Source organism: Eurytemora carolleeae, unplaced genomic scaffold (assembly GCF_000591075.1).
Source record: "Eurytemora carolleeae unplaced genomic scaffold, Eaff_2.0 scaffold870, whole genome shotgun sequence".
NCBI lineage: Eukaryota > Metazoa > Arthropoda > Copepoda > Calanoida > Temoridae > Eurytemora > Eurytemora carolleeae.
The window spans coordinates 100,488-128,113 of NW_019397085.1; the positions used below are offsets into that span (position 1 = coordinate 100,488).

Genomic DNA, 27,626 nt, shown 5'->3' on the forward strand with positions numbered 1-27,626 from the left:
TAACTACTCCTCTATATTCTCTTTAATACCTGAATATCAGGGAAGTGTGTCTAACTACTCCTCTATATTCTCTTTAATACCTGAATATCAGGGAAGCGTATCTAACTACTCCTCTATAATCTCTTTAATACCTTAATATCAGGGAAGCGTGTCTACCTACTTCTCTATATTCTCTTTAATACCTGAACATCAAGGAAGTGTGTCTAACTACTCCTCTATGTTCTCTTTAATACCTGAATATCAAGGAAGTGTATCTAACTGCTCCACCATATTCTCCTTAATACCTGAGTATCAGGAAAGCGTATTTAACTACTCCTCTATATTCTCTTTAATACCTGAATATCAGGGAAGCGTGTCTAACTACTCCTCTATGTTCTCTTTAATACCTGAATATCAGGGAAGCGTATCTAACTACTCCTCAGTTTGTTTTTAATCTTTGTGAAGAAACAATCTCAAGAACTGACGAGGGTCAACCCAGACCGAAATATATTTTCAATAAATGTGGAACAACATCTACGGTGGTCCAAAAATCGCGTTGTCTAGGACAGACCCAAGACAATTTCTGGGCCGAGCGCTGCGGCTAAGACAGGCTAAAGGAAGGAAAGGCTAATGTTTCAGTGGGTTTTAATGCTGGAAAACGTATTATGTTAAACTTAAAAAAAACGATGATATAACCATCATATCCAGTCCACTATTAAGTTAGGTTTTGAGAGTATCATTTAAGTCGTTACAGGTCCAATTTAATATCGCACATTGAATTTTTAAGGCTAAAAATCACTCAATTTCGGCATTTTCTCAAAAATTAATAGATTTTGGTTTGGTTTTAATTTAGAACCGCAATTAAAAGGAGATGGTGATAACAAGGTGCGCATAAGGCGCAATGGCCTTTTTCATGCAGCCATAGCCAAAAAAATGGGGCCAATTTTACACTTTGTGGCACCAAATTTTGTTCAGGCTAGATTTGGTCTTAAACATTGTGATAGAAGACTAAAATTTTGCATGCAGCATCTTGATGTGATCATCCATACAAATCAAGAATACAACTTGGAATTGGAGGTCAACGACCTTCATTATGACTTCCATCAAATTAAAAAAATTGGAAAATACCAATTGGTTCACACCAACTCATTCCTTCCAACATGACCAGACAATTTTTTATACTTCAAACAAACAAATAAAAAATGTGCCAAAATAAACACAAATATCCGACCTACGGGTTGACCTCTTCTCCATTATGGTCTCGAATATGTCAAGATCTGTTAATCCTGTTGAGTGTTTGGTTTGATTTCATTTGAAGGATCCTATTTTGTAAACGAATGTTATTACACCCTAGTACTAGTTGACCTCCAACTAGTCATGACCTCCTCTGAAGGTCAAAATTATAGAAACTTTTGAGTGTGAATAAATGACAATTTACCGACGAATTAGTCGATTTTGACGATAAATAAACTTGAATTCTCAAAATGCCGGGCCTGAATTAGCTGGACAAAAACTGAAAAATTAAGGCTCTATAAGTTGAATAAAGGATAAGGTAAGTAACTAGACAAAAAAACATTCATGATTTAAGTAAAACAAAAATGATGATAACTTTCATGATATGTTGATTTTTTATGGCTCTCTTCTCCACTGCAGTGTTCTTGATGGGTTTCCTCTACGCGTCCACCTGCACATGGTGAAGTAGGATATCTCTGAAAAGCAATTTTATCCTGAGGATTGGTAAATCTTAATTGAAATTTTCTAAGAGGAATTGGATTTTGCAAGATGACCGAAAATAAATGTGCTTAAAATTGATCGACCAAAAAAGATAAAATTTGAGATTGAATAATACAGACTATTTAGAAAGTGTCTAAACCTAACCTACCGCTAAATATGAAATCTTATATGAAAGACATGGGTATAATTGACCCTGAGGCCGCAGCGCTCGGCCCCCTAGCCTGGCCTAGCCGCAGCGCTAAGCCCAAAAAGTGTCTTAGCCTAACCTAACCCTAAATATACACTAATTTTGTTGAAAATTATTAAAAAAATGGTAATGGGTATATTCCTAGAGAACGATTTTGGACAACCCCCCCTCCTATCAATTTTGTACGTGGGTCTGCCAGAGAACATGTTCACCATTAATTTANGCTCGGCCCCCTAACCCTTCCTAGCCGCAGCGCTCGGCCCAGAAAGTGTCTTAACCTAACCTAACCCTAAAAAACAAAAAAATAAATAATAATAAATTTGCTGAAAAATAAATGGTCATGTACAAAAGTGATAGGAGGGGGGGGGGCTGGGGGGATCCAAAAATTTTATACTAGGACGGACCCAATTATAAAACCAAATAAACGTTTAACATGATTTTTTAAGACTTAACTCTTCCTTAAAGTTTTAAGAGACAAGTGTACACTGATGTTATGTTTCATAAGCAGACGGGCAGCGCTCACAAATGAAAATCAAAGTTACATAAGTTTATTATTATCATAACATTTTTAAATTTTTCCTTTTTTTACAAAATTTTATTTTCAATGTTTTCGTGTGAAGATTAGACACAAATTTAATTTAATTAAATCGCCCCAATTTTTGTCCCATTTTGCCAAAATTGAGACATTATCTAATCTTTCAATAATTTACAAATTTCAACTGTGATACAAAATTGATAATAGTATTGATGAATTTTTAGTTTGGGTGAACCATTTGGCCATTTGAAGATTTGTACAGAATTTATAATAAAGGTGTTTTTAATAATTTGTGAGCGATTTTATGTCGTCTTTACTTTCAGTTGTACGTTGCTGAGCACTGAGCAGTCTAGCAGACGAAGTTGAATTCTTTGAACAATTGGAAGCTGTTAATTTAAAATCTTGAATTGATGTAAATTTTGTATAGCATTTCATATGTAACACATTGATATAATTGGTCATGTGTCCGTAGCGCCCGTGCCCCTAGTCGGTCTTAACCGCAGCGCTCGGCCCAGAAATTGTCTCGAGTCTGTCGTAGAGAACGCAATTTTTGGACCCCCGCCCCCTACAATGACGGACCTCTTCAGTTTCGGAATTTCTATAAAGGGATATCAATTTTTATAGGGCAAGGTAGGGACACCTTGTCACTATGAGCCTCTATTTTACTGCAACAAGCCTCCTAGATTGCCAGACAGTTGATTGATTGATAGATTAATGTTATTACTTCGTTTGTTTTTAATCTTTGTGAAGAAACAATCTCAAGAACTGACGAGGGTCAACCCAGACCGAAATATATTTTCAATAAATGTGGAACAACATCTACTTTTTTACTCTCCAGAGGTTTGGTCCATCACCATCACCGAATTTTAAATGTTATTAATATGTCCCTGAAGCATATGGGCACTTCAAATTACACAAATTTAAAATTTTTATGATTAATACAACATCAACCCATTTGCATTTTTAGCTTATTGAGGTAAAGCCATGTCAGTCCCAAAAAGTTGGAGATTTGAAGCTTTGATTCAGAACTATGTCTGTCCATACATTGTTGGGGCTATAGTTAACTTAAAGGTATGTGCTATGACAAAAGCTTGCAAAGAGAAGCTTGGAAATAATTTGAAATTCAAGAAAATTGCTAAATTTGTTAATATCTCAGTTTTGTCTGGAGCTCTAAAATAAGGAAATCACATCTAATTTAAATTCATGCGTTTACAGTACACACACATTAAGGGCTTAGCTATAGCTTCATATTATATTGTATAATAACAGACAAGATGTAATTCCAAACATTTAAGAAAGATAAAGTTATGGCTAGTTTTTTACTCAAAACATTTAATCAGTGTGTTATTATGTCAAGAAAACAAGTCACAGGGAAAATATTAAGGAAGTTTGTGTATGTGCTTTAAAAAAATAAATAGAAAAATGATGAAAAATACTTACTTTTACTTTGGAGAAATATTAACAGGAGACACATGTTATTAGATCCATTTTTCAAAGGCTTATCAAATAAATTAATTTTAGATTTGTAGCTTATTTTATAAAAATATGATAAATTGTTTTTGATTTTTTGAAACACTTCGCCATCAAATAGCACCCAAGTTTTTAGCCATGAATAGCTTGAATTTGATGATTTCTATATCTCACATACAAGGGCATATACAGGAATTTATCCAGGGGGGGGGGGCTCGATACCCACCATTAACATTTGAAACTTCCCTGGAAACCATAGATTTCACTAATCCGTTTTAGCCTCCATTTTACACACCTCTGCTTACAAAGACAATTGATCTAAGTATACTATCAAAACTAGTCATTCATTTCAAGCTTCAATTTTTCTTGTTATCTAGCAAACTTCAGAATTCACTCTAAAACAACCTTACTGTCCCAGTAATTGTTAAATTATCTTTGAAAAATGTATACATTGATCAAGATGTAATCCCATAAGGGGTGGGGGATCCCCCTTTTAAAGTCTTCAACTTTTTACTCTCACTGTCATACACATTACTTGAATGATTGGAGGCGGGGAGGGGTGGGTAGTATACCATTACTCAAAAAAGGGAATATGTTTATTGTAAAAATGTAGAAACAAACTAAGGTTCTTCCTCGTCCCCTACACAGTGTTTACATCCAAACAAGAAATCAGGGTCCCACTCTCTCTTTATGGCCAGAAGTCTGTAAAATATATAAATTTCAAACTATTATCTCTTAAAATATTCTAGCTTTCTTTTAACCCTATGCAGTATACATGTACCCAGTGCTTAGAATCTATTTAATTTTGATCCAGATCCGGATCCTGGATCCGCACTGGAAAAAAATGGATCCAGATCCAGGTCAATTCTAAAAGATTTACTGAATTGTTAAAAAAAAAATTGTTAATTTTTGGTTTTATTTTGTTTGCTTATTTTTATCCTAAAACTTGATGAACCATTCAGAAATGAGGAAATTTTTAAAATCTCTCCTTTTTCAAAAATTCAGATTTCAGCTTTAGGAGTAAAAAAGTTTTATTTGCAGTTTTAGGTTGGTATTTTACCCCTTGGATGCAGATCTGGGGATTTGCATATTTTTGCGGATCAGGATCTAGGAAGCCAAAATCTTGTGGATCCTAAGCACTGCATGTAGCCTAATTTAATTTTTTCTTAAAAGGTAAGTACTAAGTTAATTTAGAATGATTTATTTGACTTCTTTTCAGTTTTCATGAATTTAGTTTGTAATATTTCTATTTGCCAAAACAACATGTGACTAGTATTTAAAACCTTTTACCTATCATAGATATCTTGGGTCCAAAATCTAGTCTGCCATTCTCCTTTTCCTAAGGAGTATTCAGATTCACTATAATAACTGCCAGAGCCAAATCTGAAATAATTATCTTTCAGTATTATTATTTTAGGATTTGTTTTTCCGGCTTTTGTTATTTCCAGAACAGTAAGATCAGATACAATTTTCTAGCAATTTTTAAGTCAAAAACACTTTTTAAGGAGTTAAATATGATTTTTGTTTTCTTTAATCTAAATACTTACTTGTAAAACTCAGGGCCTATTTCTTCATGAGCAAATTTTACTTTTTCCTCAAATGACATTTCATGTGTTAGGGAAATGTAGCTCAAAGCTGAAACATGCATTTTTGCTTGACGAAACATTGGGGAAACAGCTGTCCCTGTGTAATAGTCATCCTCTTCTCCAGTTGAAACTGTGTGCATAAACAATATTCCTCCAATGCATGGAGTCCATTGAAGATAGCATCTTGGGATCCAGTTATATGCCAGCATTTCTGCTGCAGCTGTATTTGCAACTGATGAAGAGTTCATAAGAACTGATGTCATAGGTTCTACCTCCCATTTTGGCATTACAGTTTCTGGCGTTTGATCTTCAATTTTTTTGAGGAATGTGTCATATGTTTCGCTTCCAATATCAACCATTTTGTCTGGACGAACAGATGAAAATGTTTCAAAGAAACTAAGAAAATCATTATCCTTCTCAGTACCAACAAACAAAGCTTCAAATATTGCAAATCCAAAATGATCATCATCAACAGAATATGGTGAAGCATAAGAACTCCAATATTTGCTTGATGTTCCACTCCATTTAAGATAATTATGGATTAGCTCTTGCAGTAATTCAGGTCCATCTTCAGCATAGCTACCAACCCAAGAGGCATGCCATTGGGTGAAGCAATTTTCCTTGCAATCATTTCTAGGTTTATGTAATTTGATTTTCATTGCTGTGATCACTCCCCATGGGCCTGCACCTCCTCCTCGCAGGGCCCAAAACAAGCTTGAATCCTCTGATTGGAGTTGTGTGCCATCTTGTAGCACCTGAGTGGTGCCCATTGAATTTGCAATAACCTTTGTTCCATTTGCAATAATCATTTCGACTTCTAGAACCTGATCAACCCCCATTCCGTAAGTTCCAACAAGCTGACCATGACCACCTCCCAAACTCCAGCCTACAATACCAACATTTCCTGCATGCCCACTTACAACAACTCTTCCTACCTGATTAGCTAGTTGGTGAACTCCAACATCTCCAAACTTACTCCAACTCCAGGTCATTCCAGATCCCAGACGAATAACACCTTCAGTATGATTAAAAACAGTTGAAGGTTCTAGGTTTATATCAGCAGTTCTAAGGCATGTTGTTCTGATAAGAATAGAATTTGTTGCAAGTCCACCATTTCTGTCATTAAATTCATGGCCTGTGCTGAACACAGAAAGAGCTATGGAATGGGATTTTGCAAATTTTATGGAACTGATAACATCTGCTTCTGTTCTAGCTAAAACTACAAAGTATGCCTTGTTTCCAGAAATACTATTTCTGGTAGTTAAGAGATTGTATGGCGTGATTTCTTCTTCTAGTTCTGGATACCAGATATTTTTCATTGGCTCCCCTTGCTGATCCTGAAAGTATATGGCAATAGACGAAATCATTTTTTCTTCCTTAGTTTCACTTTCTTGTTCTTGTTCATATTTACACTCTGTATCATATTTTTAGTTGATAACATTTCTGTTTTTTTAACTTGCGAATTTAATTTTATAATATTTGAAAAAAGAAAATCCATAAAGTATTCCTTAAATAAATCAGGATTCCAAATCTAAAATTAAAATGTTCCCTGCGACTAAGAAGAAGCACTTTTTATTTGCAATAATTTTTTTTTTAAAGAAAACAAACTACCATTAATGTTAAATTGTTTAAACAAACACATTTTTAAAACTTACATATGATGAAAATGTTGGCAAGTCATGACAGCCTTCAGTTTCTGATAGAGATGATACAAATTCCTCTATGATCTCCTAGATATGATATACTATGTTAAAGATTATGAATTATTTGCTCATTACATTTTTTCATTATTTACCTGGTTAGGCCAACATGCCTCTAAAGGTTGGCAGAACTTTGTCTGACAAAAAATCCAAGTATTTAAACTACAGTCAAAAGTTGAATAAAGTGCTCAAAATAAGTTTTGAAATTTTTCAAGTTTTTGCCAGTAATCATGGTTAATAAAAGTCCATTAGAAAATAATAATTTTCCATAAAAATGTCCTTTTTTGATGCACTGCATGTTTTGATAATATGCATAGGGAATCCAAAATGAACTCAGTTTGATAAAGAATTTTTCTTTTGAATATCTGAATATTACAAACTTTCCTCAGAGTAATCAAAATTGTCCTTAAAATTGGTAGCATATTGCCACTGAAGTCAGCAGACTTCTGAAACCTAATAACACTAAATTATGTTTAAAAGATAAGATAGTTTTAGTTAATGATAAGGATTTGGGCCTTGCATATGTCACTGTACAGGCACACTGAACAATAATAATTTTTTTAAAAATTTTAAGATAAAATGTCTAATGTCTATCTTATACAGACTAAATCAGTTATATGGGGAATGACCATGTTTAACAATTTTTTTTATTTTATTTTTTATCAATTTTGATGGTTATTATATCGTTAGAACTGACAAGGGTCAACCCAGACTGAAATATATTTTCAATAAATGTGGAACTAACATCTACTTATTTTACTCTACAGAGGTTTGGTCCATCACCATCACAGAATTTTAGATCAAGTTTATAGTTAAAGAACTGAGTCTTGCCACAAACTTAAATTTCCATTAATAATTTGATGAGAAATGATTTTTTTCTAATTTGAATAAGAAATGGTAATGATATTTGAATAGATAAAATGACAGGTTTTCCCCTGCCTGTTGGTAGCATGCCTACTGTTGGATATGGCTGCTGGAAGTTAGGAAAAGATAAAGCTGCAGACATAGGTGGGCAATAAGCATTTGATTATTATAAACAGCTCTAAATATTTAAATTATGTAAAACTGTTTTTAGTTGAAAAAGTGATCACCATGGGATACCGTCACATTGACTCCGCTTCTGATTATGGAAATGAAAAGGAGGTGAGCATTATACAAAGTTAAAGAATAGTTTTTTTACAACAAAAGGTATGTCAGAACCAGTAAAACTCCCTTTGTTTTTACTGATTTTGAAATAACAACATATTTTTAGATGTGACATCGAATAATTTATATCAAAACACATCATCTGATTTTATGATTGTAAATTTAGAAAATTGATAAAATTTAATAAGAATGGAATTGATTTAAACTTGGTGAAAGGTAGCCCTAACATTATTTCAATCATTAGATATCTGATTTTCCAAACTTACACTCTTTGTTAAGTTTGTATTATTTTGCCTGATTTAGCCTTAGTCTACAATATTATGTTCATTATTGTGAATTCTTGAAACCAGAAATACCAAAAATTCTTTGGCTATAAATCTAGAGTCAAAGAAATGGTTATAATTTTCAATTATCTGCATTCTAATACAACTCTAGCAATTGTTTAGAATAGACTGACAGTTGCCATGGAAAATTGTGATGTTAAAGTACATCATGATGTTTCCAAAATCCCACCACTTTGTGGTGTGTAAACTGAAGTAAGAATTCTAGGAAACATTAGTCATGTTGCAAACATGACACTCATTAGGAGGAGGAAAGGCGTTTCACTATTGGTAGATGTAGACAAAAGAGTTTACACTCATTGCAATTGGTGGCTGTAACAGTTCAGTCAGGTGTTGATATAGGAATTTGTCCCTGTTCAGATCTTTTTGTTACTTCACAAACTATTACTAGGTTTGGATTATGGCTGAAGTGAGTTTTATACAAAAGAATTCGTTCCCATGATGATCTGTCTGTTACGTAAAGAAAAACTATTTCGAAGTTTGGATAAGGGGTGAAGAGAGTTTTAGTGTAAGGAATATGTTCCCGAGCGGATTATTTGTTATTTTCAGACAATTTTAAGGTTGGATTAGGTCTGAAGAGAGTTATAGACAAAGGAATCTGTTCCCGGGCTGATCTGTTTGTTACTTCCAAACTTTGGAATACATACCACCACCCAGACAATGTTCTTCCTGCTTGCAAGCGAACTCTGAGGTTAATATCAATTAAGTTTTACTCTGAAATTAAATGTAAAAAATGGGAAGGAAATCGAAGAATAATTCATTTTTCATCTATTTTTTTCGTTTTCTATTCAATTAAATTGTTCTTTTAGTGAAATTATTTGCGTTCAGTGAAATCGTTTGCCTATAATAAAATCTTGTTCGTTATCTTTTCGTTCGTTTTAAAAAACAATATAATAAAGTTCTCTGAATGATCCAACTAGTTTATTGTTAATTTTTTTATCAAAAAATGTTGTACATTCTCAGAAACGATGTCCCTCTATACATGGAACACACGTTTTAAAAGTTTTGTTAATGCTATGAATTTAACTTTAACTTCATCAATAAAGGATAATTAACTTCTTATTGGTAACGTCAGCTATCCTAAAAAGCAACCATTGTTTTTGTTTTGTTTAGTGATCTCGGCCTTGAGTACCTGGACCTGTACCTAATACATTTCCCAATCAGTCTCAAGTTTGTTCCATTTGAAACAAGGAGAGGAGCAATATTTCATTGAATCACAAATAATCTTAAACTAAGTTTATTTTTGATGTTAAACAATAATTTTCATAATTAACTACCCCTTCCAACAAAATTAACCCTAATATGACTTACATGGAGTCCACTATGTAATGGGGTAAAGCATTATATTTTATAATTAATGGGAGGTTTTTTTTTCAGAAAACTACTGGAAAACAGAATTACCTTGTATGCAAAGTACTGTTTTACGTCTCGTATTAAATTGATGCAAAGATGATCATGTTATCAAAATTCCCATGATATATAAACCCCCATTCGAAAATTGTACTCTATGTACATTGTACATAGGTATCCTCCCGAATGGTTTCATGACCCGGATGCTAAGGTATTTTTAGAGGGATTGTCAAAGTAGTTTCAAGTGATTTTCTATTTTAAGAGTTACAAACCTGATAGACCACAGTACTTTTCAAATCTTAATCTGCGCAAAAAGGCTAAAAATATTCTTTTTTTTCTATCTTAAAATAATAAAACCGACTTGAGGAACTATTCACCTGAAAAACAGGAGAAACTGCCAAAATTTAATATCATTTCTAAAGATAAAAACGACTATATTTGGTGGTCCTTTTAAGACATATAGATATATGTAAAATAAGGCCAAAATAAGATACTGTAGAATGTTGCAAGATGATCCAAATATATTAAAAAATAAATGTTTTAAAAAATTAGAAACACTAGGCCGGGTTGTCTTTCAACCTAATTAAACGGTAGGGGTTTCTTTTGTGGGTCAAACTTTACAAATCATAAATGCTTTTAGTTCTATAAATGTTAGGATAAAAAAATGGAGTTTGAACAAGTTCCTGTGCAAGATACTTGGAGAGCGATGGAAAAATTAGGTAAAAACTTTTGTAAACTATAGAAGTTAATGATCATTTTGCATATATAGTCTCGTATGTATTTCAAGTGCCATTTGATTATTAAGAAAGAAAAAATATATGAAACAAGAAAATTGGTTTGACCCTCAAGGAAAAACCAGGATGTATTTCAAATAATTAGAATTTAGAAATAGATTTCTTTTACACACTAATGCATAATGTAGCGAATGTAGTAAATCTTTTAAAAAAATGTGTTTTTATCTATTTATATTTTAGTGGATGCAGGGCTTGTTAAGAATATTGGAGTTAGGAATTTTAAAAAGATTTAGATATTTTATTTTTTTAAAATTATTTATTAAATATTTAAGATGTTTTTTTTAAGTAACAAATATTTTCTGCTCTTTTTTGCTGTAGAAAATTAAATTTTTCCAGAAATGCGGTAAACTGATCACTTAGAAGTTTGGAAAAGCATTTAGTACTTCTTCCAAAATGTATTTAAAAGCTCTTTTTTTGACAATCTACTTAAAACTGTAGTAATTGGAATTGTCAAGGACTAAGAGACCTCCTTTCCTTTGCTAGAATCAAACCTTCAGTTCTCCAGGTCAGAACATGTTCAAGTTATTTCTTTTTTGGGCGTAAAACTTGCTTCATAAATCCATTTTAAATTTTTTTATTAATTGATACTTGGCATAGATAACTGATAACATACCATATCATGGCTGTTTTCAAATTTTCCCCTCAACCTTGCATAAGTTGCCAAATTTATCTTTTTTTTTTTGGACATTGCACCTTTTGTGCAGTTGTTTATTTATATTTAGATTGAGTTACACCCATACCTACAGCAGCCTAGGCTGGTCAACTTTGCACAAAGCAATGGACTAGTTGTAACTGCTTTCTCTCCCATGGGACATGGGGCCTCATACTTCAATCAGGTTTAGTTTAGTGTATATCCCATGATAATTTAAAGACGACCTTGAGTATACAATTGAGTGTCAAGGAAGGGCTTCAGATAATCATACAGGTCGTCCCACATCTAATTAGATTGTGAAAAGCTCTAAATTGCGATTTCAAACTTAAATAATACAAAAAACCCGTAACAAGTAAGACATTTTGTAATATCTCTGTAAATATTAATAGCAGCCGGTTCTTGAATGTAGACTCATATAATTGACTAGGAGCAGGAAATGAAGTCCGATCGTCGAAATCAAAAAAACGCAATTTTTGACACCCTGTTTTGACATCAAAGCTAGAGGATTTTTTTTTCTCTGTTTTTTTTAGTGTATTCTGGTGGTCATTGGGAGTATATATTAAAAAATTGGGCTATTAATGTCCGAGGCCGGGTTCTTTTATCAAATAATCCCTCGCAGATTAAAGAGAAATAAAATATTTGTTTAGAACTGTTCTACATTGAACGAGAAGATAATCCAAGAGATAGCGACGGAGAAGGGGGTGCAACCTGGACAGGTACCCCCTGACTAATTTGTTAGGGGGGGGGGGGGGGGGGGGTTGACTAGCATGGATTTTACCTGTTTTTCAAATTTTCTTTAATCGATTCATTTAGATTTTTTTCTTATCCATACAACGAGTACTTTGGGCATATATTTGAGGAGGAGGGGGTCATTTCAAGTTTTTGTGACGGGTGTAAGACTTCACTTTGTGGCAGTTTTATAGACAAAGATACAATTTGTCGCAGATTTTATCAACATAGATGCAATATACTGTTTTGGCATATTTTATTTGTCTTAATGTTGTTATGTGGAATTTTTTGAGATGTATGTGTACAATGTGCACCCAAATTTATCCTTGACAAAACTTTAAGAAAAAAGGATAATTTAGATCTCTTTTAGGTCATTCTCAGGGAAGTCTTGAATCTTTTGTGCCAGATTTTATCAACATAGATGCAATATACTGTTTTGGCAGATTTTATTTGTCTAAATGTTGTTTTGTGGAATATTTTGGGGTGTATGTGCACAATGTGCACCCAATTTTATCCTTGGCAAAATCTATAGAAAAAAGGATAATTTAGATTTCTTATAGGTCATTCTCAGGGAAGTCGTGAATCTTGATGGATAGAAAATAAAATTGAATTTCAAAAAAGTTGAATAAAAAGTTATTATTTCTTAACCAAAATTGTCTGATCTATTTCGATAATCAAATTTTATAGAACTTTAACCTCGTAAGTAAAGTTTAAAAACAGAAAAGTCAATAATTAGTGTCAATTGGTTTTTGAATTAATATTTAAATCGAGACTTACAGATGGGGTGTTCAAAGAGGGTGTGCAGTTATTCCTAAGTCAGAAAATGATGATAGGTAAATTTTTTACTTAAAAGAAATTGTTTATTTATTTGATTAAGTATCACTATCAAATTGCATTAATCTCTTTAAGCCTAGAAACTATCAAAAATAAAATTGAGTAACAAAATTTACGAACAATTTCAAATAAACATTTCTTTTATAAGCGTTCGCTAGAAACTTCTTTTGACTGATTTCTCCTGGAAGCCACAACCATGTCTGCATTTTTTGTCTCTAGATCCGAGTTTACCGTATTATTTGGCTCCATAGATCCGATTTTGCCACATTTTTTGGGCTCCATAGATCAGATTTTGCCGGATTATTTCGGCTCCATATAAGATTTTTCCGCATTATTTGGCTCTATGGATCCGATTTTGCTGCATTATTTTGGCTCTATGGATCCGATTTTGTATTTGGATTCAAATATTTTACATGACAATCAAGTGTCCAAAAAAACAGAGTTTGAGTACAATTAAATCCACCTGAGCTGAAAACTTTAGAACGGTGGATATCAGGATTAAGGCTTAAACCACTCTTTTTCTTAATATCCAGTTTAAATATTGCTTGTTCTCCACATGAATTTAAACTCCAGAGAAGCAACATGATCAGACAATTGGATATTTCATTCTAAAGTTTTCAGCTCAGGGCAACCTTTCAACCTACATAGTACATAAACATGGGAGCAATTCTGTTATTGCTAAATAAGGTCTTCATGGAACCAAAATCATACTTAATCCCATTTATCCTTTTTAATTAATATTAATTGATTTAATATGGAAAGTATGAAAATTGAAAATGTTGTCTTGTTTCCAAATAATGTTTGACAATTTCAGAATCCGGCAAAATTTGGACGTAACAGGATTCGAGCTAACTGATGAAGAAATGAAGAAAATTGCAACTATTGGTAAATCAAGAGGGAAATATATTTTAAGAATTGTCCGCCAGAAAATGATTTCGAAGGTTTTAGGACAAGTGTAGAAAAAACCATTGGATAGTTCTTTTCTGTGCCCAAAATTATTTATTTATCCTTATTCTGTTAAAAAAGAGAAAAGGTGAAAAACACCTATTAATTACGAAGGTAAAAATTAGATGAGAAGAAGGGGGGGGGGTTCTTTTACATTATTTATAAAAAAAATCAGAAAAACGATATTGAAATCAAAGATGAAAAATTAATTAAGTTTTGTAAATTGAAGGGATTGAAGTTAAAAATGAAGAGAAATAAGAGAAACCCAAATTTAATTTGGAAAGGTGTATTAAACAAAGTGAAGGATTTTTGTTTGATTTTTATTAGATGTTAACTTCATTATAACGAATCAAGGGATTTTACAGGATTATGGGCTTTAAGCAACGAACGTTAAAATAAGAAAAAGGATCGATTCCATTTGTTACCTATTTCTCGATTAAAATATTTATTCCTTAAAAACTTTAAAATTTAACGTTCTATAGTTTGCAAACATACAGGGTGACTTTAATTTTACGTTGTTTACATATAATTGTTTCCTAATTCAATTTACATTTTTCCCAAACACTCCCTTTAAATTTTCTATTTTTAGATCGAAATATGAGGTTCAATGATCCTGGCGTATTTTGTCCGGCTGCCTTCAATACAGAATGTCCAATTTGGGATTGAAGAGTCGTTCTTGATTCCAGGGACCGAATTTAATTAATTTGAGCTACAGTGCTTAACTATACCTACTGCCGGTTTAAACACCACCGAGTTAAAGTTAAAGATTAACGAAGGAGTTGAATCGGCGATTCAAATTTGAACCGGCGTTGGGCAGTTCAGCGACTCTGCAAATTCATTAAATTCGGTCCCAGGTTGGATAATTTTATAACTTAAAGATGTTTAATTTTGAGAATATCTGTGACGATAATTTTATCTTGAAATATAGATTCAGTTTTTCCTATTTCACAAATGAAAAAAAGAGGAATTAATAAGAAATTAAATGTTTCAATACTTTGAAAAAAATTTGATTTTTAACATATGGACTTAAATGAATATGTTTTTAATTAGCGAGATTTAATGAAACATGCTGTAGGCCAAAACCCAGCTTTTTAAAGTAATAAGCCGTGCTTAGGATCCACACTGGAAAAAATAGATCCGGATCCAGGGAGGGATGGAACCCCCGGACGCCATGAGCCTCCGCTATGCAGACACGAGCCTCCCAGATTTGCTTGGCAGACCAAGCCTCTGCTATGCAGAAATGAGCATGCGCAACACTTCAAAATGTGCCTGTAATACAGAAGGATCTTTTAAACTTGTATTTTGAGTTGAAGTAAAAGATTTTTTCAAATTTCAGACATAGTGGCATGAGAGATTTCTCAAAGATGAGAAGTTTTTGTCGATTATCATTAAGAGTTCTAATTATGACTAATAAAAATGTTGTATATGAAAAGGAAAATATTTAGAGAAAATTTTTTTTTTCATCTTTCTTAATCTTGGATTTAAGCGATACCTTTTTTGTAGTTCAAATTAAATCTAGAAAATTTTTATCATTCATTTAAATCTTAATCTTGCTCTGCATAAGCAAATTTCAATACTTTCGCTATTCTCACACAGCTACATTTTGACCTCGGAAGAAAAGAAAAAACGACCCAACTACAGACACATCACTAACTATATGTCGGGACGGTTGTGTTTGGATATCGGGATCAAGCAGTGATCTAGTTCGATCTTTGATATTGTGCAACTTTACAGATATACCAACGAGGTTATAGTATATAAAAGAATGATGTACGCTAAACCTTTACTAATTGTACAGGCCATGTAATTCACTTCCAAAGGTCAATCTGTATATTACAGTACTCGAGGGTGATTTCTGAAAATATTTAAATGGAGAACTTGTTTTCCATATAACTATTAAATCCACTACTCCTATATCGTGTGCAGGATTCCATTTTCACAGGAAGACGTACATTTACAGTCTTACAGTGCAATATTTCATCGTTAATAAACGGTTCTGAGTAAAATTCAAGTTACAAAACCTCCCCATACACTTGTACTCAGAAAGCGTACTGCATATTTGATGTTTGTACTGTATGAATATAATCTCTTTATATTCATTATCAGTAAACTGTTCTTAGTGTACACTCAGGCTAATACACACGGAGAGGTAGTTAAGATCCAGCCTCCCTGAGATGTACCGATTAATTTAATTCCTCTTCGATGGTCATTAATCGTATCCTGAAGGAAAACTCTAATTTAGAAACCAAGAATTAAGTTGCACAATTTGAAATTACCGCATTCCATACCCTGATTGGAGATCACGTGTTCAAGATTAACAATATCCAATTTCATATCAACCTTTTGAAAATATATTCGCCACTTTTTCAGTTAAAAAATTTGCCTAATATACAGAAATTGTCTCTAGTTTTAAGCTCTCATTCATTGGACAAAACAGATATCAATAGACATGCTTCTGGCTTAATCTTCAGGAATAAAGCTTAGATAACGCTAAAATCTTCAAATGTTTAAACGATCCAAGCTAAAAAGAAACCCCGAGGGTCGTGCTTTTTTTAAAAACAAAAAACCATGATTTATTGTGAGGTATAATTTTTATATTTACAACTAATATAAAAGTTTACAATTCAACTAGAGAAACTGGATTTATTACAGTGAATATAAAAACTGAATTTACAGTGTGTGTAAATGTATGCATATAAAAATTAAGTTATCTACAGTTCAACTGGACGTTTTTACTGGAATTATTTTAATGCGTGATCGATACAGTTTCTAAAAAATGATCAATTCAAAATAAAATCTAATTATTTTAAATCATGAACAATTCTTTGCAAAAGTTTATGAACAGTGAACAGCCACTGAACAGGAGTTTAGGAACACAATAAATATAAAGCTTTTCCTTGCATAAATTACTTTTGAAAGTATATACGTATTATTAGTTATTTTGATGAAAATATTATTATTATTATACCTGAACAAGATAAAACTTGCTTAAATAAAGAAATATTTTGCATAGAAATAATTCATTTCAGATTTGGTTTTGCTCAAGCTAATAAAATAATTTCGTTTAGGCATGTTATGTTAAACAAACGAACCCCGTGTTAGATACTGAGAATAAATTATGAAACTAGGAAGGAAACCGTGGTTTACACTTCCACCCACTTTCTTTCCACAATCTATTTGTCTGATATCTTGTTCACCGCCATCTTGATTTCCGTCGTCTTGTTTTCCATCGTTTTTTTCCCCGCCATTTTGGCTTTCAACATTTTGTATCATGTACCTTATACCAGCAACACAAGTTGTGAAAAATAAAATGTTGGAAAATTTTAAACCCGCGAAGAAATGAACCTTAAGACCAATTTATTCAATTCGTCAATCATAATCCTCATCAATAACATCTCGTCTTATCAGCGGTTTACTTTTGACAGCGAGGGCTCGCGAGCCGGAGCCTAGGGAAGCCGAGCTTAGCTGAGCTGAACTTAAGCTCCGGATAAAACTGTGAGATCCTGAGTCCAGGAGAGGTAGCCCCCGAGGACATGTTTCCTTTAGACAGGAGCATATTTAATAAAAAAAATTTGCCTTTAAAGTACAATTTAATTGGCCCCCCCCCACCATAAAAAAAAAATCATCAAAGTCATTCCCCCAGGTATGATTCTTAAAATTATACAACCCTCATTATCTTTCATTTTATTTGTGAATTTGGGCTTTTAATTTACGTGTGGTAAACAAGCTCCAAGGCTTTAAATTCAATTTTAACTCATAATTTACAAATCAAAGTATTATTAATGCCTCTGCCTGTGCTGTGCTGAGTGAAGTTGAGGTTAGAAGATTTGTTGAATTTGATCCTTTACAAGTGGAAGTGTTTGATTCGACAAGAATGGAAGTGTTTGAACCTCCAGGAATGGAAGAGTTTAAACCTCCAGGAATGGATGTGTTTGAACCTCCAGGAATGGAAGTGTTTGAACCTCCAGGAATGGAAGAGTTTAAACCTCCAGGAATGGATGTGCTTGAACCTCCAGGATTGGAAGAGTTTAAACCTCCAGCAATGGAAGATTTGTGAAGATTTGAGGTTTCTAAGCTTGAGATAGTGAAGGAAGGTGAAGAAGTTTCTAATAGTGGCTGAATGATAACGCTTGTAAGAGCAACACTACCAGTCTTGTCATCTATACTGTGCGTGGTGAGCGCCCCTGGGGTCAGAGTTATCAATCCAGGATTAGATGGGGTAGAAGTGCTAGTTGAAAAGCCATTTGAGCCGTTTAAATGAATACTGGAGACCTGAAAAAATAGTTATAAGGTTGCGCGAGAGGGGGGCCGGAAAAAAGAATGTTAATTAAAAATTTCTTTTAATTTATTCAAATTGCTTGATATTACTGTGTCTGGTCTGACAATAAAACAACTTCTATGCAATCAACATCTGTTTTAGCATTCTTTTTAATTTGCAATGTTTTTCTTTAAAAAAAGATGAATTTCGTGATAAAACCCTTAACAAATTTGTATTATATTTGCATTCATGTTCTAAAATCTATATAATTTAGATATTTTCCAGATTAATCTAAAGTATTAATTTTCTTCCTTACTCAGTTTGGACAACACAATACAGTTAATGGGGGGAAGAATTTTTTTTTATATGTTATAGAACTAGCTGGAGTAACCGTCGATGCCAGATTTAGGTTATTATTTATAGTTATAATTATTCCCGCTTGGTCTTCACTTGATTTCAAATTTCAAGATGTCACCCCCGTAGCGACTCCCAGGTTTCTTAAGAAAATTTCAGCCAACTTGGTCCAGTCGTAGGACCAGCTTTAACGAACAAAATTTAATGCGCTACTAACTTTGTTAAATAGATAACACATGAAGAATTATTTATTTACTGACTGGATCAACAGGGATGTATATTATCTTGAAAAATCAATATCCCCCGCCCCCCCCCCTCTGTAACTATTTTTTTTTCCTTAATTGTGTTTATAGAGCTTATTTATAGATGAATTAGGGAAAACAAATGATTTTTAGAGAAAAATAAATAAAATGTTGTATAACAATTGTAAAATAGAATAAAAAAAACTTTTTGACTGATGAATTCCAATTTTTTATTTCCCCCCGGGATCCACATCTAATTGATTCCAATTACTGATTACACCCGTTTAACCTGGGAAACTGAAGAAGAACTAGAACTTTGTGAACTTGATGTTGATGTGTAGAAACCAGAATCTGTTGCAGAAACAAGCATTCATTTTTATGGTGAAGAAAAACAGCTAAAAAGATCATCTCTCCGCGTTTAAAAGCATCAGTTATGTTTTTTGGGGTTTATAGATCAAGAAGGCATTAAAAACGTAACTACTAAGGATGGGTCCGTTGGATCCGGAACATTTCGGTTTCCAGGATCAGAAAAAATATCCGGATTAACGGATCAGGATCCAAGGGGCAAAATATCGACGAAAAACTGCAAACAAAAATATTTTACTCTCAAAACCCTAAATCTGAACTCCTGAAAAAGAGAGATTGTCAAAAATGTCCTTATTTCTAAATAGTTTCAAATTATCACATAAAAAAATATGCAAATTCTTTTTTTGTTAAATAAGCTAGTAAATCTTAAATGTCAAATCCTTCTTCCACAATATAATAAAGAAGCAAATAATAAGCAAAAGAAACGTAGAAGAAGAAAAACACTTAATTAAATTAAAATTAATAATTTTAAGAAGCATAGATCGGAAAGTTAATGATTTTTTTCGATATGGGTTCATTAGATACTTGAACCGCTGAATACAGTCACTTGAACAAATTTTATTTAAAGAAAATGTTTATTTAACTAGTTTAACACGTTTTTATGATATTCTAACAAATATCTTTTCTGAAAAACTGTTACTTGCGTGTAATAAGCGATTTTAACGAAATTATCGTTTCTAAAAGTCACATTGATATTAGTGATTTGATTTACCCAAAAAAAGCAACTATTTGAATGAGTTTGAAAAGTATTTTAAAATGTATTGAATTTAGTACTTGGTGCAAGGTGGATTTGATAAGTTTTATAATTTGCTCCAAAGTTTCACTCTGACACGAGCGGGGGAAGGCAGGCGGCCATGAGCCACCACTACTTCCCCTTCCGTACCACCACATTTGACTCTTCCGGGCAAAACTACTTTTTTAAATGGTATATTTAGGGCCTTTAAAGTGTGATTTTTAAAAATCCAGCCGCGTCACGCAAAAAAGCACATGAGAAGGACTAAACTAATCTAAATGTCTCTCTACAGAACTCATGTACACCACAAGTACTCAATGACACAAGAACAGCCAATGTTCACAACCGACCTAGTAAATCTATATAATAGGAATCTTTAAAACATCTCTGTACATTTATATCTTTCAAGATGAAAAATTTCGTCTTATCTATCTTTATCTATATTATAATTAATTGATTTGATTTCCAAATTCATTGCTTAAAAAACCGGAGACATTTGATAAGCGCAATGCGCTTCATCTGAACCAATCTTCACCGCACGAACTGTTAACATTTAAATGCTTGCTTCCCTGTTATTGAGATTGTTCCATGTGTGTGTAAGCCGATAGAATGTTTAGGCCCATTCGTAGCACTGCTGGTTGTACAAGTTGGTGTACTACTTGGTCCGTTTGACATATTAGTACTTGATAGTTCATCGGAACTGAAACTAGGTCCCAAACTCTTTTTCATCTCATCCTCAGTATTCAAGAGTTTTCTATCACTTTTATTGCCCGGGTAGTAGCCAACTTTATTATCCCGGCCACTTGGAAGCCCAGAGAAAGCAGGCGAGGATAAAGATCTGGCTAAACAGGAAACTCTGGTCAATGCCGACATAGCTGGCGTATCATGGGATTTGGGGCTCACTGAATTCTGAAACTGTCCGCTAGGCGTCACTTTAGGTGAGTTAGAGTAGGAGAAACTATGCTGTAAGGACGGATGGAAGGAATGAGAGGAAAATGAAGATGGACGGATTTCCACAGGGTCGATTTGAATAAACGCACTGCTCTCAGCACCGCGGGAATATATAGGGTTGGCCACGATGACACCGTTTGACTCCCTAGAATTATCATCGCTGGAGTCAATCACTTGAACGTCGTCGTCATCATCGTCGTCGACATACTTCCTCTTCTCGACAGGTCGACCCGGCCCATTAGAACCATTTGCCTAAATTAGAGAAAATATAAATCCCTGAACATGGTTTAAATATTTTGTAAGTTATTCTAATCACTTCACCCTGACAACAAATGATTTTGTCAAATTAAGGTTTGAACACCAGCGAGGCTGCCTTAACCCCCCCCCCCTTATTTTTCTAAACAAAATTTCAAATAAAGGTAAAAAATTCAGACTTAGGGGGAAAAAATTGGTTTTCCAAATTATGTATATTTAAGGAGGGGCTTTAAAGTCGCATTTGTTTCTTACAATTTAAATTTAAAAAAAAACATATTCCTCTCCACTCGTTATTATGAAATATTCTTGCAAATACATTCTGGACATTAAATGTTTATTTTATGAAGTATAATACCGTGTCATTAAAGCTTTAGGGGTGAGAAAATTGGCCTTTAAAAGGGCTTGTAGCATACCTTTGGCGGTCTTCCACGTTTCCGTCCAACCCCCCGAACCATCGACTGCGTAGAGGTATTGGAGGGTAATTGCGTCATGTACTGCGTAGATCCTGGTATTTGTGTGACGGTATCAATAGATTTCCGTTCTCGCGGTGCTCCTCCTGCCTGTATTCCACCCCGACTCCGAGGCTTACTAACTCTGCACGAGAACAACATTATTTCATGGTGTGTAAATATTGTTGAAATATTGTTTTTTATACTTCCCTCTTCCCAAAATATTATTCAGTGAAACTTATTCAATGCAACGGAAAAAATGATAAATTGATTGATAAAAAAATCAATGAATACTTGATTTAATAAGTAAATATCAATTTGAATGAAATAAAATCTAAAAACTAATTGGACAAATCAAATCATTATTCGACATATTGAAGTTTTGATTAATTGATTGCAATATTTAGTTGATGCTTTACGATTATCATAAAATTGATTGATTTGATATTATGATTTATGATTGATTAACTTAATGATTGCTGGATTAATTAACGAACTTAATTAATCGGTTTATAATTTATTTAATAATTACCAAATAAACTAATTTGATTGATAGATGTTAAATTTATGAATGAAGTTTATGGTTAGTCCATGATGTATTAAATGCTTGATAAAATTTGTAAAACTGAGCTGAAAAAACTTTAGAATTGTGGATTTTGAGATTGCAGAATCCGAACAGCCAATTAGAAGTCGAGAAATTTGGCGCACAATCAATACGAGAACTCATTGGTCGGAACCCAGCAGGGAAACCAAAAGAGAAGATTAAGGCGAAATTCAAAAGTGTGCTAATCAATCGCGATTAAGAGTATTCATACAAGAGTTTTCAGTTCTGATTACTTAATTATTAAATGCTAATTAGAATTAATGAAATTAACGAATAAATTAAATGATTAATTGAAGGCTTCATTATATTCATGAAATTAATGAATTGGTTGAATGATTATTGATTAATCAACAAAATAAAATTTTTTAATTGATTGAATGTTCTATGTGTATTAAATGAATAATGAAAAATATTAAAAATCTGAAATTGATTGATTATCGCAGGATCGATAAATAAACTTGATTTATTATTCACTGGTTGATCAAATAATGAAATAGATTGTACTTGATATATTTGATACTTGCTTATATTCTTAAAACCTTTTTATAGCTTTGATCTTTTAAATAAAATTAATGAATTGATAAAATTATTCAATAGTTGCTTAATTGATACTAAAGAATATATTTACTTAATTCATATGAAAATAACCATTAAATGCATGATTTAACGATGAAAATTGATCAATGGATCAAATGCTCAATTTATAAATGAAATCGTTTAGTATTGAATACTTTTATTAATGCTTACTTTTTAAAGCATGAAAATGTTAAAAATAATTGAAAGAATTTTAAACGCTTGATGAAAAGAATAAAATTGATAAATTGATTATATGAAATATTGAGAAAATAATATTAATTGATCAAATTTGATTACCTAGGTTGCAAGGGCAAAATATCTCCCTCTGCTTCAAATTCTTCCTCCTTTAAAATAAATATTTTAGTAACCAAATATTTAGGGCTGCCGTTAGAAGGTTTCCTACAACGTCTTAGGTCAGCTATACTACCAGAAGGTCCGGTAGGTCACGTTGGTCAATTACAACGTCTTAAAGGTTAAGTAGGACAAGTAAATGGAGAGCAAGTAGATATATATAGCTACTTTAAGATTGTGTAAATCAAGAAAGTCTTTATATATATTTTACCTTTGGGTCAGGTACAAGTAGGACAAGTATGTTACCTGGAGGTCAGGCAGGTCAAGAATATAATACCTGGAGGTCAGGTAGGTCAAGAATATAATACCGGAGGTCAGGTAGGTGAAGATTAAAATACCTGGAGGTCCGGTAGGTCAAGAATAAAATACCTGGAGGTCAGATAGGTCAAGAATATAATACCTGGAGGTCAGGTAGGTCAAGAATTTAATACCCGGAGGTCAGGTAGGTCAAGAATATAATAACTGGAAGTCAGGCAAGTCAAGAATATAATACCCGGAGGTCAGGTAGGTAAAGAATATAATAACTGGAGGTCAGGTAAGTCAAGAATATAATAACTGGAGGTCAGGTAAGTCAAGAATATAATACCTGGAGGTCAGGTACATTGGTTACAAGGTCTCTCAAAAAATCAAATCTTCCCTCTGTCTCAATACACAGTTTTCTAAATCAACCAATCTATCAGTAAATCTATCAATATCCAGAATTATTTACTTTTAAAGAAAGAAAACGATATTATCTTTACTTTATTGATTAGATTAAAATTAAAATTTAAGTGAATCAGGCATGCCCCTGTTTTTTTAAAATGGGAGCTCACTTAAAATTGCAAAGATAATCTTTTAACGTTGCACTTACAAAATACTTAATTCTTTAAGGACTTAAATCATTCCAGTGAATTTGGAACAACAAATGAGTTGAATACTAAAATACGACTTTGAACACTTCAAAACTACGTAACTTAGAAACGTATAATGCCCTGTATACAAACAAATAAATTTTCAACGACATAAATACGTTAGATTAAGAAATTATTAAATGATTTGGAACAAATTAAAAAAATAAGACGAGTACTTACAAATGACTAGGAGTGAGTGTTCTGGCTCCTCTACGGGTTGTGATATCGTTTGCTCTACTTAAAAGAGTTTCAGCAAACAGTTCCAGAGCTCTGAAACACGTAGAATCTGTAAAAGGGTATATATTTTCTTTAACAATAATCCCTCCTTCCCAGATGTTAAAGTATGATGAGAGCGCAAATAAAAAATGGGAGTCTTTATTATTGCTGTATTGGGAATATATAAAAAAAATGAGTTTTAGGAGAAAAAAATAGCTAAGAAAAGATAAAAAAAAACTCAAGGGACATCAAAAGTTACCTCCCTCCCCCTCCCCCCACCACTATCATCTTTCTTGAAAAGTAAATGTGGAAGGCAATATATACAAATCTTTAAGGAGTTCTTAATCCAATTCTTCATGAATTTAAATGTAGCCACATATTCCTATTTTGGGCCCAAACGAAATATGTTTGATGTATAGATACCTTGAAATAATTACAGGGACAGGGGCTGCCACCTTCCCCACCTCCTCGTCTGTTTGCATTATCTTCTTAATACGCGCCTACAAAAGGAAATTGCAGATAATTACCCCATAAAGAATCAGACCTTATAAGACTGTCAACGCTCGAGTAATCATTTTTTACAAAGTGTGAGTTTGGCACATGAGTATATCTATATATATAGTTTGCTTGTCTGTCTGTTTGTAACCAATGAACGTCAAACGACTTAACCGATCGGGTTCAAATTTTGTGTGGGGCCTTGCACGACCCCAGGGAAGGTTTATGGATGCTTAAAATTACAAAAGTATTGTCTAACATTTTTTATTTTTGTAAAATTAAAAAAAATGCGCGAAAAAACATTATGAAAGCCGCAAACTGAACTTGTTTGTTGTTGTTTTGTACTGTTTAAAGAGAAGATGCTCACAGATAGAGCCACACTTAAAAATTAAATTATATATATATTCAAAGCTGCACTAGAAAAACTGAATATTTAACCACTGTGCCAGATTCAGTGTTTGGGAACCAACTAAGATGAATCCATGTATGAATGAACTCTGTTCCGAGAGGACTCCAAAAGATGTCTGCCCCATGGACCCTGAGGGTCTCCTGCGGACTACAACTCAAGTATACAAGTAAGTAAATTAGAGGATAGGCGCGAATAGCCTAGTAAATCATAAATTGTCTCTTATATCTGCATTACACATAAAAACAACACAATTTAGAATAAAACCAATTTTCTCAGACAAGTAACTATTTCTAAGGGTCACCGGAAGTAATGTCACCAGTTTTTTTTCAGTTTGGGGAAAATATCCCCATAGATAACCCCTTTTTGCATAAGGCCTAATTTAGAGATATTCCAAAAATATGTCGGAAAGTTAATGATNCTAGAAAACGATTTTAGGACACCCCCTCCCCTCCTATTAATTTTGTACATGATTTCAGCAAATATATTGTTATTTACTTTTTATTCTTTTGGGGTTAGGTTAGGTTAAGACAATTTATGGGCCGAGCGCTGCGGCTAGGACAGCCTAGAGGGCCGAGCGCTGCGGCTGGGACAGGCCTAGGGGGCCGAGCGCCGCGGCTAGGACAGGCTATGGGGCCGGCCGCTCCGGCCACATGACCACTGATAACCATGTAAAAAATTGATAGGAGGGGGAGGGAGAGGGGGTTCAAAAATCGTTCTCTAGGAAATTATCTATTTATGAGAAAATGTACACAGTTGAAATAGAAGATGGACGGGAAGCGCCCTGACAGCCTTATTTGTAATAATTGTAGATAATAGAGCTATTGTATGAAATAAATGTCGATAAGGGAAATCTAGTAACTGGTTGGCATCTAAACACAAACATTTAAATATGCTTTATAATTAGAAAATTTACCGGGGGAAAGCGTGCATTGTATTTTTTCTTTTTTCCAGGCATTCTCAGCTTCTCATGGTCTGAAACTAACTTAAATCATACAAAAAATCAGACAATTTGTTGTTAGAAACGATTTTAAGGATTTACTATGCAACATAAGAGGTTAAAAGTATTCTAACTGTACTGAAAAAAGGTTTATGAACAATATTTGTTTTGTGGGAATATTAAAATACGTTCTTGAAAATCAAAAAATACGTTTATAAATATTATTTGTAGAGCAGTTGCTCTTTACCCTAGTAGTGTATTCAAAGTTGTGAATTGGACGATGGAAAGAGTCAAATTTATATCCAATTTTATATTTATATCAGGGCGTTTTCTAAATTTTCAACTTTACAAAATATTACTTCAATTAATGATTCTAACTAGATATGTATATTTATTGTTTTCAAAGAAACCTCTGCTTGGTAAAATTTTGAATTTGTATTTTTAATTTGACCAAATTTGGCTTTTCCAAAACGGATATTAGCTTGACTATATCTATAAGCAATGTGTAGTGTACGGAGTATTGTCGGACTAATGTTTATACGTTCCAAGGTTTCGTGATTTTAATATATTTAGATAATTTTTTAGATAATGGTTTATATTGTAGTTCAAAGAAACATGGAATCATGAAAATATGGAAAAAGACAATCAGAAAAATGCTAGTTGCACGGACATTTTTAACCGGCGTATGGGGGAGGGGGGTTGGGGGCATTTTCAAATCCTTGTTGGGAGCCATGAATCCTCTTTGAGAATCAATTTCACTTTTCCAGGGGGGAAGGGGAGGTGTTATATGCCCGGCCATAATATACAGGGTGTCCCACGAAACATGACAGTAGTTAAATTTTGAATGTCGTCTTCCATACACTATATTAAATATTTAATTAAGACTGTTTGCAGTTTATTTCGTTTAAAAATCTTTTGCTAAAATATATTTTACTCTAAAAAGTTAATTTTACTTTGTTTTCTTCATAATATTGTCTTTGGTATTAAACAACCTAACAAATTTTGGAAGAAGACATTCCAAACTATTTACCGATCATGCTTCGTGCAGACACCCACTCTCCACTGAACGCGACAATATCTTTGCAATAGCTAAGCAAAACTTGTTATGCGATTAACATAGCCTAGCGCCTACGTCTGTAAATATGTGAAAACCTGTATTGTGATTAACTTATAAACTTATATATATATATATTTATATATATATAGATTCCGTACAGTCGTCTCTGAAGTTCCATCCTTTGTGGGTAACCCTGAAGCCTATGAAGCTAGGGGCGTACAGTAAGGTTTAGTCTAGGGGGTGGGGGGGATTTTTTTGGTCGAATCAGAACCAATCCTGACTTGGGTTCTATCTAAGCCCGAGTTTGGGTTTAGTCGGGTTTAAGCTTTTAAAATCTCATCTCTGGACACAATCTATCTCTTTACTCTCAATGTCTTAACTCGGACATGATCTTATCAACTTGTTGGCTAAACAAGGAACGATTTCTTCTCTCATAGTAATCTATAAAGTGCAGTATTTCCAACTGACGTATATTTAGATATCTATGTAACAGGTTAAGTT

General features: G+C 33.3%; 3 protein-coding genes across 7 annotated transcripts; 1 reads left to right on the plus strand and 2 right to left on the minus strand.

The window, feature by feature from the left end:
• Window positions 1-4,483: 4,483 nt before the first annotated feature.
• LOC111711727 (FAD-linked oxidoreductase apf9) lies at window positions 4,484-7,739 on the minus strand. The gene is made up of 6 exons (XM_023486149.1): window positions 7,576-7,739; window positions 7,287-7,353; window positions 7,147-7,221; window positions 5,453-6,828; window positions 5,196-5,288; window positions 4,484-4,607 (listed from the first exon to the last, which is right to left on the minus strand). Exons 1-6 carry the CDS (start codon window positions 7,611-7,613, stop codon window positions 4,526-4,528), a joined length of 1,731 nt encoding a protein of 576 aa, XP_023341917.1. The 5' UTR covers window positions 7,614-7,739; the 3' UTR covers window positions 4,484-4,525.
• A 337-nt stretch (window positions 7,740-8,076) lies between these two features.
• LOC111711728 (NAD(P)H-dependent D-xylose reductase) lies at window positions 8,077-14,925 on the plus strand. 4 transcript variants are annotated; one of them, XM_023486152.1, is made up of 15 exons: window positions 8,077-8,199; window positions 8,267-8,334; window positions 9,239-9,369; window positions 9,792-9,869; window positions 10,203-10,239; window positions 10,684-10,747; window positions 11,003-11,036; window positions 11,261-11,327; window positions 11,545-11,658; window positions 12,122-12,190; window positions 12,574-12,584; window positions 12,983-13,036; window positions 13,852-13,922; window positions 14,572-14,668; window positions 14,837-14,925. In XM_023486152.1, the coding sequence occupies exons 1-14, from the start codon at window positions 8,112-8,114 to the stop codon at window positions 14,646-14,648; spliced, it is 963 nt and encodes a 320-aa protein (XP_023341920.1). In that variant the 5' UTR covers window positions 8,077-8,111; the 3' UTR covers window positions 14,649-14,668; window positions 14,837-14,925. The 4 variants fall into 4 exon arrangements, with proteins under 4 accessions (XP_023341920.1, XP_023341919.1, XP_023341921.1 ...); XM_023486151.1 differs by having other exon boundaries at window positions 14,572-14,925; XM_023486153.1 differs by lacking the exon at window positions 12,574-12,584 and having other exon boundaries at window positions 12,975-13,036; window positions 14,572-14,925.
• A 2,397-nt stretch (window positions 14,926-17,322) lies between these two features.
• Window positions 17,323-26,137, minus strand: LOC111711736 (uncharacterized protein DDB_G0271670). 2 transcript variants are annotated; one of them, XM_023486161.1, is made up of 10 exons: window positions 26,045-26,137; window positions 24,651-24,727; window positions 24,192-24,281; window positions 23,708-23,780; window positions 23,068-23,114; window positions 21,555-21,735; window positions 20,505-21,138; window positions 19,126-19,187; window positions 17,775-18,254; window positions 17,323-17,522 (listed from the first exon to the last, which is right to left on the minus strand). In XM_023486161.1, exons 1-10 carry the CDS (start codon window positions 26,084-26,086, stop codon window positions 17,352-17,354), a joined length of 1,857 nt encoding a protein of 618 aa, XP_023341929.1. In that variant the 5' UTR covers window positions 26,087-26,137; the 3' UTR covers window positions 17,323-17,351. The 2 variants fall into 2 exon arrangements, with proteins under 2 accessions (XP_023341929.1, XP_023341928.1); XM_023486160.1 differs by having other exon boundaries at window positions 17,769-18,254.
• Between the last annotated feature and the right edge of the window lie 1,489 nt (window positions 26,138-27,626).

Excerpts from the sequence above, each read along its gene's own strand:
- LOC111711727 (XM_023486149.1), bottom strand. The coding sequence starts at position 7,613 with ATGCTACCAATTTTAAGGACAATTTTGATTACTCTGAG. Across the intron at positions 7,354-7,575 it reads ACAATTTTGATTACTCTGAG|TTTAAATACTTGGATTTTTT; the intron begins GAAAGTTTGTAA and ends TTTTGACTGTAG. Across the intron at positions 4,608-5,195 it reads ACCCAAGATATCTATGATAG|ACTTCTGGCCATAAAGAGAG; the intron begins GTAAAAGGTTTT and ends TATATTTTACAG.
- LOC111711728 (XM_023486151.1), top strand. The coding sequence starts at position 8,112 with ATGACAGGTTTTCCCCTGCCTGTTGGTAGCATGCCTACTGTTGGATAT. Across the intron at positions 8,200-8,266 it reads AGATAAAGCTGCAGACATAG|TTGAAAAAGTGATCACCATG; the intron begins GTGGGCAATAAG and ends AACTGTTTTTAG. Across the intron at positions 11,328-11,544 it reads TCAAACCTTCAGTTCTCCAG|ATTGAGTTACACCCATACCT; the intron begins GTCAGAACATGT and ends ATTTATATTTAG.
- LOC111711736 (XM_023486160.1), bottom strand. The coding sequence starts at position 26,086 with ATGCCTGGAAAAAAGAAAAAATACAATGCACGCTTTCCCCCG. Across the intron at positions 21,736-23,067 it reads ATTTTGCCCTTGCAACCTAG|AGTTAGTAAGCCTCGGAGTC; the intron begins GTAATCAAATTT and ends GTTCTCGTGCAG. Across the intron at positions 18,255-19,125 it reads GTTCTTCTTCAGTTTCCCAG|GTCTCCAGTATTCATTTAAA; the intron begins GTTAAACGGGTG and ends CTATTTTTTCAG.